The sequence below is a fragment of the Chrysochloris asiatica genome, unplaced genomic scaffold, assembly GCF_000296735.1.
Source record: "Chrysochloris asiatica unplaced genomic scaffold, ChrAsi1.0 scaffold00156, whole genome shotgun sequence".
NCBI classification, from domain to species: Eukaryota; Metazoa; Chordata; class Mammalia; order Afrosoricida; family Chrysochloridae; genus Chrysochloris; species Chrysochloris asiatica.
Window position 1 is genome coordinate 4,094,079 of NW_006408674.1, and position 17,657 is coordinate 4,111,735.

The 17,657-nt window shown below is 46.0% G+C and overlaps 2 protein-coding genes across 3 annotated transcripts in view; one reads left to right on the forward strand and one right to left on the reverse strand.

Annotated features, from left to right (window-relative positions):
• Positions 1 to 11,382, forward strand: part of IL16 (interleukin 16) — an 88,911-nt gene extending 77,529 nt beyond the window's left edge. Inside the window, exons 14-18 of one of the 2 annotated variants that reach the window (XM_006870916.1) lie at positions 1,760 to 1,928; positions 4,448 to 4,549; positions 7,295 to 7,553; positions 7,792 to 7,917; positions 11,189 to 11,382. In XM_006870916.1, the coding sequence (XP_006870978.1) occupies positions 1,760 to 1,928; positions 4,448 to 4,549; positions 7,295 to 7,553; positions 7,792 to 7,917; positions 11,189 to 11,382 (850 nt within the window). The remainder of the gene's footprint in view (positions 1 to 1,759; positions 1,929 to 4,447; positions 4,550 to 7,294; positions 7,554 to 7,791; positions 7,918 to 11,188) is intronic. The other variant, XM_006870917.1, reaches the window with a different exon arrangement.
• A 4,917-nt stretch (positions 11,383 to 16,299) lies between these two features.
• The window catches only part of STARD5 (StAR-related lipid transfer (START) domain containing 5), a 12,435-nt gene continuing 11,077 nt past the window's right edge, over positions 16,300 to 17,657 (reverse strand). Inside the window, exon 6 of the mRNA XM_006870945.1 lies at positions 16,300 to 16,447. Coding sequence (XP_006871007.1) covers positions 16,300 to 16,447 — 148 coding nt within the window. The remainder of the gene's footprint in view (positions 16,448 to 17,657) is intronic.

Below are 17,657 nucleotides of genomic sequence, written 5' to 3' on the forward strand. Positions count from 1 at the left end.
TGTTTGACTAATTTCACTTAGTAAAGTGTCCTTCAGGTTCATCCAATGTATGAGGGGTTTCACAGATTCACCTATATTCTTCCACATTGCATGGTATTCCATTGTGTGTTTGTTTATCCATCCTTCTATTGATGGGCATTTAGGATGTCTCCATCTTTTTCTATTGTGAGTAGTGAGGCAATGAACATGTATATATATCTATACATCTCTATCTATCTATCTATCTATCTATCTATCTATCTATCTATCTATCTATCTATGTTATTAAGTGCCATTGAGTCAATTCTGACCCATAGTGACCCTATAGAGGATTTCCAAAGAGCAGCAATCCCTCTATTTAGTAGAGATCCTTAAGAGCTGTGAAATGAATCTATATATATGTTGTTGTTGTTGTTAAGTACCATGGAGAGTCAGTTCCGACTCATAGTGACCCTGCACAGGGTTTCCAAGGCTGTAAATCTTTACGGGAGCAGAAAGCCTCATCTTTCTCCTGCAGAACAGCTAGTAGTTTCGAACTGCTGACCTTGAGGTTGGCAGCCCAACTCGCAACCACTACGCTGCCAGAACTCCATATATATTTCATTTAATTATTTCATTAATTCATCTCACAGCTCCTATTTCTTAAGGATCTCTACTAGTAGAGGGATTGCTGGGTCATATGGGATTTCTATTTCCAACTTTTTGAGACAGAACTATACTTTTTTCTACAGTGGTTGCATCATTTTATAGTCCTACCAGCCATGTAGGAGGGTCCCAGTTTCTCCAGGCAAAGTGGGCACCACGTGTCAGTGCCGGGGGAGACAGCAGCTGCGGAAGATGAAAGAGATAAGAGTGTGTCTGAAAGGGCATCTGCCTCAGTTGCTGGGCACCAAGGTTGTGCTCTGACTGTAGCTCTAATACTTGTTGTTGTTAGCTGCCCCGGAGTGGACTCCAACTCATTGTGACCACATGTACAGCAAAAGAACATGCTGCCTGGTCCTGGGCCATCTTCATGATTTTTAGTCTGTTGCAGTCCATCATTGTGCCCATGGGGCATTTTGAGTGTCTTCCAACTGGGGAGCTCATTTTCAGCACTATATAGTATTCGACAGTGATCCACAGGGTTTTTGTTGGCTAATTTGGGGAAGTAGGTTGCCAGGTCTTTCTTTCACGTCTTAGTTTGGAAGTGCTGCTGAAAATCATCCACCATGGATGACCCTGTTGGTATTTGAGACACCAGAGGCATAGCTTCCAGCATCACAGCAGCCAATGAGTCACCACAGTATGAGAAACGGACAGATGAGTGGAGGTGGCATTAGTGTGGACGTGTCTGAAGCATTAGATGCCCTTCATGGTGAGGAACAGAGATCTACAACATAGACATTGGAGTCAGACACACAATGCTCTATAATGCTGAATCCTGGATCTTAGTCTTTCATTGTCGGGTGGCCATAGATAAGTTATTTACTCTCTAAGCTCCAATTATGGAGTCCTGGTGATGCTGTGACATGTAGCACTGGACTGCTAACCACAGGGTTGCAAGTTCAAACCCACCAGCCTCTCTGTGGGAGAAAAAAAAGGCCTTTTGTTCCTGTAAAGATTTACAGCCTAAGAAACTCTGTTTCTCATCTGTATAGTGTATGGATGCTAGTATCTACTTGTAAGTTCTGCTGCATCCAGTAATAGACTATATCACATCTGAAATAGAGTAATTTTGCAATAAATGTGAGCTTTTGTTAATATCATTATTTCTACAATGTGATGTTTCTTCCTCTAAAAGCCTTTCAGAGCTCAGAGAATACACAGAGGGCCTGGCAGAGCCCAAGGAGACCAGTGACTGGACCCATACTTCCCCTCAGTCTGGTCAATCCGTCATCTCTCTGCTGAGCACAGAGGAACTGAAAACGCTCATAGAAGAAGTGAAGATTCTGGACGAAGCGACATTAAAGGTAGATTTCCTTTGTACACATTTGTCAGGGACCAGGACCTGACTGCAGGCTGTGTGGTCACCTCAGTGGCCGGTGGGAAGCAGTCTGAGTATCCCAGAGCTCCCAAGAGTGAACACCAGACCCGGGTTATGTCGGTGCTAGAGGGACATTATGAACCTTGGCCACAGATCTTCCTGGAAGGGAACTTCTTTTATTGCATCTTATGTGCTTGTATCTGCTTTCTCGTCCTTCAATATACTGTCTTATTGCATCTTATAAACTGTTTAATATGTGAGCAAGGCGAGGCTCAGGGTTTGGTCTGTGCTTGGTCAGAGTCCGGGTTTTCTGTCTGCAGGTTTGGTGCTATTTCCATAGCCTGGTGTGAGTCTCCAGCTAGCAGCTCTATGGGAATACGCTGTATGGCCTGAGAACACTGTGTCTGTCTAATGACAACTGTCACACCACACAGCTCTCATAGTTCTGCTGCTGAGGTGACTGACCTCAGGCCAGCCAAGTCATTCTGAAAGTCCCACTTTCTATATGGTTTCTGAGCATGACCAGAAAGTGTGTGGAAAGGGCAGAGGTGGGGCCCAGCACTCTGTAGAGTGCAGGATATTGGGCTCTGTGCCCTCCTGGGCTTTTGTATCTGATTCCTGCGGACTGAGCTAACAGCACAAGGAGATGCTCTGTTTCTATATAAGGCTGCATGGTGGTGGGAATTTCCAGGTCAGGGAGATTCCTTCTCTGTGCTCTAACTCTTCGCACACTGGGCTCAACACCCCTACACCACTTATTGGCTCAAATGAACAATGAAGGCAAAAGTGTGTTAACAACCAAGAGCTGACCTGCCTAGAGCCTTCTTTGGAGAGCACTTGCTTTTAAACTTTAGAATTGCTACAGGGCTAATGAGCTGATATGTGGGTAAACACTGGGAGCACTGGGCTAGTGTTGGGATAGGAGGGCAGTGAAGTGCATTCCTCCATTTAGGTCTGGTTGTTGTTGTGAAGTGCTGACACATAGCAACCCTGTATAGGGTTTCCAAGGAGCGACTGGTGAGCTTGAACCGCCAACCTTGTGGCTCACACGGACTTTGCAGTCCAGTGTATTACCCCACAGCACCACACCTGGACTCCTTTTAGGACTCTGTAGGTCTTGGGAACTCCCAATCAAAGGATCTCAGAGACAAGCCAGGCTTTGAGAAAGTGAGTCCTTTGACTTAAATGTTTTCTCTAGAACCAAGGTGCAAACTGCGGTGACCTTAGATCTAAGAGGACCTGCAGGTGTATTTCATTTGGTCCCCAAGGTGTCTGTTTGTTTTTAATTATCTAATTCAAAACCAGGGCTTGAAGCAGTTCATTTCCGGTTCCACCTCCTGTTGAGAATTTGCATCTCCTCCCGGATATATGGAAGCTGGATCTAGACTTTAAAGGAGGTCCTCCTAAGGATCATCTGGGGATCTTATTCAAATGTAGATTCTGATTCCCTGTATTTAGGGTGGGAATGCAAACTCCCAGGAGTACATGGAACCAGATTCGAGGCTCCATTCTACACATTACAAATCCTGACTCAAAACCTGTTTCTCAGCTCTGCCTTTCCCAGCACGCTCCTGTGTAGCAGCTGTCCCCTTCAGAGCAGAAGAGGCATTCTTTAACATTCTCATTGCCAAGTGTCATGCATCTGCCCATTTTGCTCATGGAAGCTAATTTCCTGACTCCTGGAGGCATGTCAGTTTGAGACCCTAGTCCTGAATTGGAGAGGGCAGGGACCTCTGACTCAAGGGAAGCTGAGAGCTGTCCAGGCAGAGGTGTACAGTGTCCTGTGTGCGTTCATGAACGCGTGTCCAGGTAAGATGTCAGCTGGGAGGAACAGAAAGCAAGAAAGAGCCACCAAACCTCCAAAACTGTCGACCCCTAGCTTTGTGAGCCTACGGTCCTAAAACCTTACCTCATGCCACTGAGGTCAGAAAAGGTAAAGATGCAGTCTCTCAAGCGCTAGGGTTTCCACATGACAAATGTCTGCCTACAGGAGTGTGGGTGTGAAGGGGAAGTGTGTGAGAGGACAAGAAAAACGTTAGCTTTTCATGATAAGCATCTTGAGATTTTTGGAGGCAAGACACACCACAATGAGTTGGGCTGATAGGACCCTTTTACTGAATAGCTTGTGTGGCTGCAGGAGGAAGTGGACACTACCCTTCCTGCCCCTTCAAGCCTTAGGAACTAGCAGATCAAATCATGTGGAAAGTGTCTATGACAACCAAGATATCAAGGTACACATATTTAGTAATAAATTATATCTGTATCATGAAAAGAATAAGAACAGTGTTTGCTGATAAGTGCACATGTTTTTCTGTTAAGCTTCCCTTGACTCTTGAAAGTGTAGTCCTTCCTCTGTAGATGATGAAACTGAAGTTTGAGGTGACGTAGCTTGTAGCATGGACATGATGGGATTTGAGATCAAATCGGTCTGACTTTAATAGATATTTAAAATCACTAATACTATTACCTTAAGATATTGTACACACACATCTTCCTCTTCTGCAGCAATTAGACAGCATCCACGTCACCATCTTGCACAAGGAGGAAGGAGCTGGCCTCGGGTTCAGCTTGGCAGGAGGAGTGGATCTAGAAAACAAAGTGATCACGGTGAGTAGCCCAGTAATGGGGGCAGGTCAGAGGCAGAGGCTGGGGCTGAAGGAGGGCGCCACTTGCCAGGAAGGGACAGAAGATGGATGACACCAATCCATTGGGGAACGGGGCTGCCTTTTCCAAGAAGCAGCCTCCCCACCTTGTTCTGTCCTCCCCACCTTGACTATCTGCAGAAAGAGTCCCCTGTATGACCCCATATGTGACTCACATCACAATCCTAGTTTTAATGAAGGTCTCTGCATACCCCCAAAACTTTGATATAACAAAAGAAATCCAGATTATTATCCTCACAGCACAACTATTGAACAGAACTTTGGGAGGTGGAGGCCCAAATGTCTACAATTTTGAAGATTCTGGAAAGAGATTTAAAAATTTTATACTAGGTTTTATTCAATAGCTTAGCTTACTCTTTTGAAAGTACGGATCATTTTGAAGACATGGACCATTAAACATTTAGACAAGGAGGTTTATGACCACAGAGGCAGTTTTAGAAAACTTTATAGTCAGGATTGGCAACTTGATCAGGCAACGTGGCACAGAACACCTTCATTGTCACCTGGATATAAAAGCTCTTCATCTGAAGAGAAACAGCCATCACCTGCATAGAATGGCATTTCAACTGTATAGAAAGGGGCCTTGAGGAAGCAGGGTCCTGTAAATCCAGTTGCCATCAAGTTGACGCTAACTCATGGTGACCCCATGTGCGTTAGAATAGAACTGGGCTCCATGTGACTTTCAATGGCTGATTTTTCAGAAGTAGACCACCAGGGCTTTCTTCTGAGGTACCTGGGGGTGGACTCGAACTTCTGATCTTTTGGTTAGCAGCTGAGCACTTAGCTATTAGCACCATCCAGGGAGACGGCTGTTTTCCTGTTTTCACCTACTTGAAGAAGGAAAAGGCTCAGCTGGACAAGTGTGAAGCTGAGGTGACGGTTGGTTGAGACTGGGATGCAGGGGGCAAGCTGATGAGAACAAGCAGCAGCCACTGCCTTCACACTGTGCACACTCAGAGGCCCCAGCCCATGTTCGCTTTACACCTATAGAGGCTGGGGCAGGTGTGGGGAGGGGAGCAGAACTGGATGTTTTCCTGTGGACCTGCTTTATTTGATCCTGGCTATTTGATCAGCGTTGGCTGCTACCCTCTGCCCTGTGTTTCCGGTTACCTGTACTTGGCCCAGGGGGTTTCTAATCATGCTGTGATAGGCTGTGAGACAGCTGCCCCTCTCTCTAAAGCCAAGTATGCTGTTGTTTCCACACAGCGATGTTGTCCCGGGGTGCCCTTTATGTGGGTGTGCTGGGCACGTTATTATTCCAGCTCACAGCTCCAGCCAGCATAAAGCACACCACAATGCCTTGCAATAATGACTTGGGACATCCCTGCCAGTCATTCAGAATCAACAGTGTGAGCAGCAACTTCCTTAATCTCTTTCCAAGTTCTCTACCCTGATTATGCACATAAAACCCCTAAGTCCCTCTTTCTGTCACTAACCACATAGAGAAGTGTTGTGAAGACATTCCTGGGGTTGCAGTTCACTTTCTAGTTGAAGAGAAGGAAGCAGAGTGTGCGTATAGGAATAGCCCTTTGGTTCTGCCCTTAAATCGAGATTTCCCTCCACAGTGTTCAGTTGTCTGACCAGAGGCAAAGTAGCAGCTGTGTATATCAACTGATTGTATGAACCCGGAAGACCCAGTGTACATTGACTGAACATACGCATAAGAGTGTCTTCCTCTTTCCGTGTTTGAGCATGCCTGTTCCTCTTTAGACCCATTAAAAGGGAAGTAACACGGAGCACCACCCATGAGCAAGCACCATGCAGGACCCTCATTGGTGTGTCTCTAAAGTGTCTTTCCAACACGTTGAGGTGGGAAATGGGTAGTGTTTCTGCTTAGTGTATAGATGAGTGACAGACTTGAGACTTACAACAGAGGTTCTGCTTCATACTTAGGTCTTGTAGGCTGGGGACTGAGACCACATCTGACCACATCATAGAAGTTCTCCAACACCAAAACAAGTTAGAGAAAAAAGAAGAGTCTTGTTGCCCATTTGAGGGATTGCCCATGTAAGCAATCACTGAATACTCTTAACTGTGTCCATTGGAATTTGCCTTTCACCCTTAGCTGGTACTGCTGCAACACAGATACCTCTGTGTTGTTGTTGTTGTTGTTAAAAGCCGTCGAGTTGTTTCTGACCCAAAGTGACTCTGTATAGGACTTCTGAGGAGTGGCTAATGAGCTTGAACTACCGACTTTGCAGTTCAAACTGACCTTGCAGTCGAGCACATTAACCTGCAGAGTCACACCAGGACTTTAAAGAACACATTTCCTCATAGTCTGGAGGCTGAAAGTCCAGTTGACAGCCTGGGCCTTGACTTCTTCCTTGTCAGAAGGCCCAGGTGTTCCTTGGCTCTTGGGCTTGTAGACAACTCTCACACAGCATCTGTCTCTGTCTCTAATCTAGTTTAAGAGGAACATCCCTGCTATGACCACATTACCATAACAAAGGGAAACACCTATTTCCAAACAGGATCATGTATCAACAGGGACAAGGGCCAGGAATTTAGCACATATTTTAGCAGGTCACAACTCAGTCTAAGACGAGGCTTCCTGCTTCCGTAAACATTTACAGCCTCAGAAACCCTACCCAGGTCGCTATGAGTCAGAACCGACTGCATGGCACACCACCACGCACCTGAGCTGACTGATTGGAGATTTCTGGATCCTGACCTTCTTTGGTTTGCTCAGGTTCACCGAGTGTTCCCAAATGGGTTGGCCTCCCAGGAAGGGACTATTCAAAAGGGCAACGAGGTCCTGTCCATCAATGGGAAGTCTCTCAAAGGGGCCACACATACGGATGCCCTGGCCATCCTCCGCCAAGCTCGGGACCCGCGGCAAGCCGTGATTGTCACAAGAAAACCAGCCTTAGAGGTCACTCCCGACTTGAATTCCTCCAGCGACTCAGCAGCCTCAACCTCTGTAGCCAGTGATGTTTCTGCAGACGCGAGTGAGTTCTCCCAATCCTGGGGGGCTGCTCTGTCATCTGTGTGTGCTGCCCAGTGGGTTGCCTGAGATGTTTGTGTATAGGTGTGCATGTGTGTGCATGCATTTGCATATGCATGTCACATGTGCATACAGGTACATGTAAAAGGCTGCATCAGCCAGGGATCACACGGCATCCAGGGTGTATGTCCCCAGGGAGGGAGTGGCGAGTCTCCTGACGAAAGTGCCCTTGTCTTTCTCAGTAGCAGAGGCCACAGTCTGTACAGTGACATTGGAGAAGAACTCTGCAGGACTGGGCTTCAGTCTGGAAGGAGGAAAGGGCTCCCTCCATGGAGACAAGCCTCTCACCGTGAACAGGATTTTCAAAGGTGTGTCCATGTCTGACTATGCAGTGTCTCCACTGTGGCTAGCCAGGCCACAGGTCACTTCCCAGCAGCTGCTAGGCCACACCACACTGATTTTCCATAGTTCATGTCTTCTTGAGAAGGCATACAGACCTTCCTAGAGCTCAATTCTGCTCATCCTGCCTTTTCTCCTGAGCTCAAACATCCCCTTAGCCCCTTTATTTTACTGAAATATTTTCAGCAGCTGAGCTCTGGGCTTGATGTAGCTTAGCAGGGCTGCCACTAAGCGAGACAACTGAGGCACTGGCGAGTAAAATGTTCTTGTTGTTATGAAGTGCCATTGAGTCAGTTCTGATCCATAGTGACCCTGTATAGGGTTTCCAAGGAGCAGCTGGTGAGCTTGAACCACCGACCTTATGGTTCAAACTCACTTTGCAGTCCAGCACATTAGCCCACAGCACCACACCAGGACTCCTGTGTAAAATGTAAGTGGGTATAAAATGTAAGGGAGTACCCAATTACTCAGTAATCAAGATATGTAACATCTCAATACAATATATGTATTGTTGTTGTTATTAGGTGTCATCGAGTCAGTACTGACTCATAGTAACATTATGGACAGCAGAACGAAACACTGCCCGATCCTGAGCCAACCTCACTATCGTTGCCACGCTTGAGCTCATTGATGCTGCCACTTTGCCAATCCATCTCACTGGGGGTCTTCCTCTTTTTCTCTGACCCTCCATATATTAAGAAGCTCTGGTAGCGCAGTGGTTATGAGTCAGACTGCTAATCTCAAGGTCAGCAGTTTGAAACTAACAGCTGTTCCATGAGAGAAAGATGAGGCTTTCTGCTCCAGTAAAGATTTACAGCCTCGGAAACCCTATACAGGGTCACTGTGAGTCAGAACCGACTCCATGGCACACCACCACTACCATTATATATATATTTTAACCTATATGGAGTCCTGGTGTGGCACTATAGGATAAGTACTGGACTTCTAACTGCAAGGTCGGTGGATCAAACCCACCAGCTGCTTCTCAGAAACCCTATACAAGGTCACAATGAGTTGGAACCAACTTGATGGCACTTTATAACAGTAACAATAATAGTTCCTGTTATAAATGTAAACATGACTTTTATTTCCCGCACATATATTTTGGAGGGGAGGGCAATAGTCTTGGGATTCCTCCAGCCTCTTTCTGACCAATAAATCCAATTTGTTTTTAATAATTTTTAATTTTGTTCTACATTTCCTCACACTAGCCCAGACCTTCTAATGGGATTCTTTTCAGAACAGTTGGCAGAGGTAGCCAGGCACCAATAATAGAATATTCTTAAAGAATGAAAATGAATGACTTAAACTCCATGATAAATAACATATCAAAGCTTTCAGTAAAGACACTGTCTGCCCCTGCACTTGGCAGTGCTCAGCCTTATCTGCCTTCTCTGATCCCGGACCTGTTGGCTCCTGCCTTTATTGAAAAAGGTGATACTCTATTTATTATGACTGGGGGTAGAGATCATTGGATTTACCTGTGAAGACCATGAATGAACTTGTTGTTCCTCAAGCTGGAAGCCCCCAAGTCACAAAGCAAGGAATTGTGGAGAGATAACTGATGGACAGGGAACCAGATGGTCTGGTTCTAGGCCCCACTCTGCCTCTGCCTTGCAGAATGGCCCTGCTTCTCCAAGCCTGAGGCTCCTCCTCTTTAACCCATCAAGGTTTGTGTGTGGTAGCTGCTGATAGGTCAACTGCAACTGTTGCCAGTTTCCCTGATGTGTCAGTTACCTAGCGCTGCTACAAACACACACTGGCTAGCTTAAAACAACAGAAATGTATTTTCTCACAGTTCTGCAGACCTGAAGTCTGAACTCAGGGTGTTTCTCTGAAAGCTCCAGAGACGATCCTTCCTTGCTTCTTCCAACTTCCGTGGCTCGTGGCAGCGTAACTCTAATCGCTGCTTGTGTCTTCATCTGTCTCGCCATCTCTGTGTATCTTCTTTTTTACAAGGACTCCCGTAGTGAAGACTCACCCCAAAGACTTTATGTTAACTAATTACATCCGCAGATGACATTATTTCCAAATAAGGTCACATTCACAGGTATAAGAGTTAGTACTTCAACATACAGATTTTGTTGTTGTTGTTAAGTGCTGTTGAATCAGTTCTGACTCATAGTGACCCTGTGTAGGGTTTCTGAGGAGCGGCTGATGGGTTTGAACTGCCGACCTTGTGATTGAAAGTCCTATACAGACCCTACAGTGCCACACTCAACCCATGACATTGGGAATCCATGTTAACTCTAATTCTGGAAACGATAGTTTTAACTTTTGAAGGTCAGCTTGGAGTGAGCATGGGATCAGAGTCAAGAGACATGGATTCTAGTGTTAGTTCTGCCATTTATGGCCGTGTGACCATCCTGATCATTAAACAGGAAGGAGCCTGTCCACTGCTGGACCATGTGGTGTTTAGGAAAGCAGATTCTAGTGCCAGGAAGTATGGGTTTAAGCTCAGTCCCCATGACTCAGCAGCACTAACACTTTGGTGAGTGACTTTTTTGTTTCCTCAACAGTAAAAAAGAAACCTTCAAAGGGTGTACCCCACAGGGATACCGTCATAAACATAAATCCTACTATGTAATCATTGCTCAACACATTTTAGCCATCTTTTTTATGATCATCATTTTTATTTTCTGTTCTTATACAGTATAGGTGAAGATCATTGTACCATGTGGATGGGAGCTTTCTTCTTTGCATATCAACAGGATTATAGCACTGTGTCCATGGGCAGCTCAGGTCCCCACAGCACAAAGGTGTGGGGACCATGCATGCTTATGGCTTCTTTACACAGGTCCAGGGGCCTTCTCCAGGCCATTCAGAGCCAAACACAGCACAGAGATGGATTCATGAAGATTTCATTAGCTCCCTTTCCTATCATTTCATGCTGATGATCTAATTAGGAGGGGAAAGACCACACATTACGGGGTGGGGGCTGAGTTGTGTCCGAGACTTGGTGGATGAGTCAGTTACCTTGAGTCCTCTACCCAGTGGACCCGCAGCCAGGCTCTGGTTTGAGGTTCTAAAATCTCTTTCCCCTAAGGACAGCATGGGTCTCTCCTATCCTAAGGTTCTAGTTACCACTGATGAGATGCCTTGTTTAAAACTGCCAAATGATGGGTCCTCTGTTCTCTTCCCAGCCATCCTGGCTCCTCAGGGACCACGGGTAGGAAGGAACTTCTTCCGACGCCCTGTAGCCTATGAACCCCATTATCATCTTCTTCTCTCTCATTCCAGGAACAGCCTCAGAGCAGAGTGAGACGGTCCAGCCAGGAGATGAGATCCTACAGCTAGCCAGCATTGCTGTGCAGGGCCTCACGCGGCTCGAAGCCTGGAACATCATCAAGGCCTTGCCTGATGGACCTGTGACTATTGTCATTAGGAGAAAAGGCCTGCAGTCTGAGGGGACCACAGCAGCTGGAGAAGCCTAGGCAGAGTGCCACTGCTGATGCCCAAAGCTCGTAGCATGCTGCTCCCCACAGCCTCTGAGTCTCAGGGTCTCTGTTAACCCTACCCTCCAGATAAGGAAAAGCACAGATGTGCTTTGTGGTGGCTGTTGCCCAGATTGGGACTTCTGGGACCATCCAGCAAGAGGACTGCCTCAAACATAATGTCAGAGTCAGACTGGGGTGACTTGACACAACTGTACTCTGTGTATAGAAAGCTTAATGATAATAATATGGTGCCACGAATAAAATGGATCTATTACGATTTGACATGAAATCCATGTCGTACTTTGCAAAGTCTTCCAAGCACTATAGCTGTGTGACAGCCTTCCACCAAACAGCAGCATTTATTCTCGTCAGTCTGCAATGTGGGCAAGATTTGGCTCAGTTGGAGCAACTCAAAATCCGGGAACTGGCGTCATCTGAAGCGTCCTTCACTCACATGTCTAGCCCTTGATGTTGGCTGTTGACTCCTGAGAGCTAGGCTGGGCTGTTGGTGTGAACATTTATGTGTGGGTGGTCTCTCCATGTGGTCTGGATTTCCTCACAAGATGGTAGCTGGATTCTAAAGGTAAAAGTCCCCAGAGTGACAGAGCCAAGTAGAAGCTGCACTCTATTTATGAGTTTGCCTTGGAAGCCACAGAGCGTCATGATCATGGTATGCTATTGACCAGAGCTAGCACAAGGCTGCCCAGGAGTAAGGGAAGGGAAATATCAATGGAGCCAGTTTTGGAAAAGAAAATATTTGCTAAACTAATTTTGATTGGGTTGGAGAAGTACGCCTAAGCAAAAGTAGAACTAGGTGATAGAGAAAGTAAGCAAGAAGGAGTCTGGGTGACACTCAATATGTTTGTTGTTGCTGTTATTAAGTGCCATTGAGTCAATTCCGACACATAGTGACCCTGTGTAGGGTTTCCGAGGAGTAGCTGGTGAGCTTGAACTGCCAACCTTGCAGTTCAAACGGCTTTGCAGTCTGGCGCATTAACCCACAGCGCCACACCAGGACTCCCAATATGTTTAGGTGTGTCAATAGCATGAACCAGCATGAGTATGAGAAGGTAAAGGGAAAATTGCTACCATTAACCTACCACATGGCATCAAATGGACATTGTCTTTAGTGACCACAATAGCTTCAACAACTCAGAGCATTGTGCCATTGTATCCACAAGGACACCAGGGCCCAGAGAGAGTAAAGTGACTTGTGTAGCTAGCTAGTGACTGGAAAGGCAGTGACACGGAGTCCTTGTCCGACTAACAGGTCAACGGGGTCTTAAGTACCGAATATTGTAAGGAAACTCCCTCCACGTTCCTGACCAGAGGGATAGTTGTTCACTTCTTAATGCCTGATTGCCAAGATCAGGGTAAAGAATCACCAGCGCACCTTGCCCTATCTGTTCCTGTGCAATAAGCGTGTGGGACAAGGTCTGGCGGCCACCACAAATGCCACATGCAAAGTAACTATTCCCAGCCAATGTCACTGGGCCATGTTAATGTTAACCATTTCTGGATCCATAGAGCAATTCTTCTCTGACACGTGGCAACCCCACTCGTACCAGAGTCGAACTGTTGGTTTTTATAACGTTTTCAATGACTGCTTTTTCAGATGTAGATTGTCAGTTCTCTCTTTTGAGATGATTCAGAGTGGACTTCAACATCCAACCTTTTGGTTAGCACACAAGTGTGTTAAACTTTTGAATTACCAAGGAACGCCCCTTAGAAGCTAAGACTCTTCTTAGATGCTAAGAATCTATTTCCTGCTGGAGGGTCCTAATCTTTATGCAAACCCTTTTAGAAACTTCACGCTGGGTGTCCGCTCATTGTCTATTTCATCCTGAGAAACAAAGGGCATAGTTGTGTCCTGCTTCTGTTGTCTTGTGTCCCATTCTAAACTTTGTCAACCAGTTGCTGTAGATAAGAGCTTAGAGGCACAACGTGTGTCCACATTTTAGACTTAATAAAAACATTGAGAATCAACGTGGTCTAACAAAGAAAGGTGTGTGCCAATTCAACACACAGCCCCCAGATCTTCCTGTGTGCCTGTCCAGGGGTTGGCAATGAGACATACTCCTTGTTTTCCAGATTGTCACCATGTGTGCCCACAGTGACATTTCCTATAAGTGAGCATTGTTTTGGGTCCTATTAAGTAGCCAAGTGATGCATCTGGACCAATCGATGGAAGAACATTGCTTTCCATGAAGAATTAAAGGTGCCAGAGTGGATGCTCAACCAGTCAACCATGTGCCTGAGACATGGAGAAAGATTTTCTAGAAAACCAGATAAACCAAGTATGTGGGTGGGCAGAGGTGGTCTGGGGACTAAATGACCATGCTTTGCTCAGAAGTACCTCTTCCTGTCTGTCTCTGGCCTGTTTCAGAAAGTGTCCTCCTCCCCGAGGCCAATGAGGCCACTACTACCGCCCAGGTTCCTGATCTCCAAGCCACGCGGGTCTTTAGGTCAGGAGTCATGTTGGTAAGAGGGTCCTCAAACAAAAGCTCATCCACTCCAGAATGCTGGGTTTACATTTCCTCAGCTGACATCTCAAATGCTTTCCATTCATCCTCAAAGAGTGCAAAGCTCACAGGTAACTCTTGCCATTCTAGCCTCACGGTCCATGAAAACGAATCCTCCTCAGGGCCTCTTCCGGGCAGCACTAGTTCTTGGTACTTTTTACTAATTCATACACTATCTCATTTGCATATACTCTCAAGAAGCAGAGTACACTGGAATCGGAATTTCAGTTCCTGTATTTTCTTTTAAAGATACTAAGTCAATGCGCAGAAGTGGTTAAGTGGCCCAAGGGTGCAATTTCTAAGAGGCAGGGCTTAAACCAGGGCGTATGTGTTTGGCTCCTTGTCCTCTGCTCAGATCAGTTTCATGTGACACTAGCAGACACAGGGACAGCACATCTAGAGGGCCCCATAGGATGCCTTGGGGAGACTGGCCTTCCATCTAGCTAGACAGGGTTGGGCAAAGAGACTCCATCTTGATAAACACTCCCACCTTCTGGGGTCTGACCCTGAGAAGCAGGAATAAAAGTTCTCCTTGACCACTGCAACTAGAATTGGCTTAATTTGGGAGATGAACTCGAGGCACCAAGCAAAAACCAGTTCCCATTGAGTCAACTGATTTGCATGCCCCCATGTGTGTCTGAGCAGAACTGTGTCCCATCAGGTTTTCAATGGCTGAATTTCAGAAGTAATTTTATAGCCCTCTCTTCTGAAACACCACTGGATGGACTCAGATCTCCATCCTTTAGGTTAGCAGTCAAATGCATTAATCATTTACACCATCCAGGGACACCTCTGGCATAGAGATGAGACCTACTAAGTGCTTACTGAATGAATGGATGCACAAAAGCTAACCAAATTCAAGATCCCAGTAAAGATTCCTTGGTAAGAAAAGGCAGCTCTCTGTATGATCTTTTATTAATATTTATTATGTTGAATGATCTTAATAGCATGTCTTCATTAGAACACAGAAAGAAATGAGCTTTCCGCCCAGTTGACACTGAGCTCTTGTGTTTTAAAGCTTAGGTCCTGGCATCTTCAGAAGAGAATCACCCAGAACACAAAGACTGGGAAGTAAGTTATTAGGGCATGTTGTGTTAGTGCCCTTGAGCTGGTTCTGACTCATAGTGAATCTATATAATACAGTTTCTGAGGAGTGACTGGTGGGTTTGAACAGCCGACCTTGTGGTTAGCAGCCCAGTGCTTATTCTACGGCACCACCCCAGGACTATGGCACTAGGGAACTGTTTTTCATTTGGAAGCACAAAGGCTGAAGATGGAAATGTCTGGTATAGGCAATGACATGAAGGGGCTCTGATCAGATATGAGGGATGTTCCTTACAAGGAAGAAGGTGGGACTGAGCTGAGGTTACTAGAAGGCCCTAGAGAATCCCTGATTGGAGAGAGGAAAACAAAGTCATGTGAGTGCCGCGACCCCTCAAAGGTGGCCAGGCTGTGCTTTCTGGTTCCGATGATGTATGCAGTGGACATCAGCCTGCTGCATTGTGCACTGCATCCAAGCCTCGAGGGGGGAGTCCAGCCAACCTTGCTGGAGTGAGGACTGCTTTTCCATTCTTGCTGTTGGCAGACATGTGATAGACCACTAGTCTTCACTAAAGAGGGTAAGAAAGGGCAAATACCCAAGGGAAGGAAGGTGTCTAGTTACAAAGAAGAGCAGCTTGCTCAGTTCAGAAGCACTTCCTAAGAGAACTCACCCCCAAGGCTGTTGATTGTACCTGGGACAGATCCAAACCTCTGGGCTTTCTCGGGAGGCATGTCAGTTTACTCCCAGAGGGAAAAAAGAAGGAAAGCAATTGATGTGAATAGAAGATATAGCAAAAGAAGCACAGAAAACATTTTTTCCTTAAGCCTTATCCCATCTTGTAAATCATCATTTCCCAAGTCGACATCTTTTTAAGGGGGCTGGGAGAATGTTGCACAGTGCTCGAAAAACATATACCAGAATCCACAGTGCAGGTCTGAGAGAGTTCTAGATGATACAAAGGCAACAGAACCTGGTTTTCGGTACTGATGGGGTTTCTTTTTGATAAGCAGGGATATACAACTTGATAGTGACTTACAGATAAAGGCTTTGGACCAGACAACATCACATGGAGCCTGGGTAGAGTCCCTGAGAGGTGGCCCGGGTTCTGACCAAGGAACCATGCTTGGATAATGGGCAGAGAGCACGCAGAACACATGGATGTCACATCCCACACAACCTCTGATTGGAAGGAGGAAACGGGGGTGCTGGGTGGCATCCTCAGAGAATGTCCGGTTGGTTGCCATGTTCCATAATGCAAAACAGACCCTCAGTTCTTCCAGGATCTCTAGTGGTCTAACACTTGGCACTCCTCCATACGTTGGATAAGTTCCTCTCCAACCAGTGTCCACGTCATGCTTGGAATTTTGTCACTGCTGTCTGAAGGTTAACGTAAAACGTAGCCATGCTGCGGGGGAAGAAAGATTCCACCACCGTCTGTGGGAGGTAACCACTGAGGTCGGTCTGGAAGAATGTGACCAGGTGAGTCTTGTTGGGCTCCCTGTGAAAGCAAAAACACAGCTGTCTTGTGTGTCCACAGAGAAGGCTCGAGGGACAAGGGCCAGGGCGGGAGCCCAGTCCAGTTAGGAATGCCCAAACATAATGAGTTTCTCTAATCCCTAATGGATCCATGAGTCATTGTCCGGGGATTGACTCTACACCTGCTTCTTTTCTGGATGGGTATGTGCACCTGTCCTCCCGCCCCCAGCAGAGAGCAGGCACAGATATTGTCCTCTGTCCACATGCAGGGTCCTGAAGCCTTTACAAGGGGTTGGCAACGTTCAAACTACTTTTTAGAAGACTAAGATGGTTTTTGTCTTTTTTGTTGTGATCTCTCACACGGGTAACAGGATGTTTTCCAAAGATTCCCTGGTAATGTGATTTCACCGCAGATTAAATGTAAATGCATGCGTGAACTTCTAGGACCCTGAGGTTAAAGAGATTTGAAAAAATGCAAACAAAAATGGTGCTCTTCTCATTATTTTTATGCTTTGAGAAATTGAGTTATTTCCCATAAAAATGTGACATATTATTTACATGCTATGGATTTATTGTTATCTGAAAATAAATGAAATATTTCCAGTTTTAATTTTTAGTTCAGAACATGCCTATAGATGTTGTTGTGAAGTGCCGTTGAGTCAATTCTGACTTGTAGCAACCTTGTATAGGGTTTCCAAGGAGCAACTGGTGAACTTGAACCACCTACCTTGCAGTTCTGCTGGATTGTGTGACTTGGAACTATAGTCCTAGCACCTTCAAACAGGTATATGTCGGCAAGCTATAATTCTTGGATAAATGGTTTCTGAATGCTGCCCCTGAGTGGCTTCATCAAAACTACCTAGGCAGGTGTGAGTTACAAATCCTGGCTCTTAGGGCACAACCAACTCTAATGACTCAGTGTATCTGGAGGGGTTGCCTAGAAATCTGTTCCCAAGGCTCTCCTTCTCCTCCCAGAGTTCTGAGGCACCACCATGACTGGGTACCATGGAACTAAACTGCCTGTGCAGACTTCTCTTTCGGGTAGAAACATCAATAGGTAGATGAGAAAATTTGTTCAGAAATTAAGTTCCCCTCTGGGTGAGCACTAGGCCGTATGGGAGGGGAAACAAGGCTGAGAGTGTGTGGGAAGAAGCAAACTCAACAGATTACAGAGTGGCAACAGTAATGAAGGCAAACTCAACAGATTACAGAGTGGCAACAGTAATGAAGGC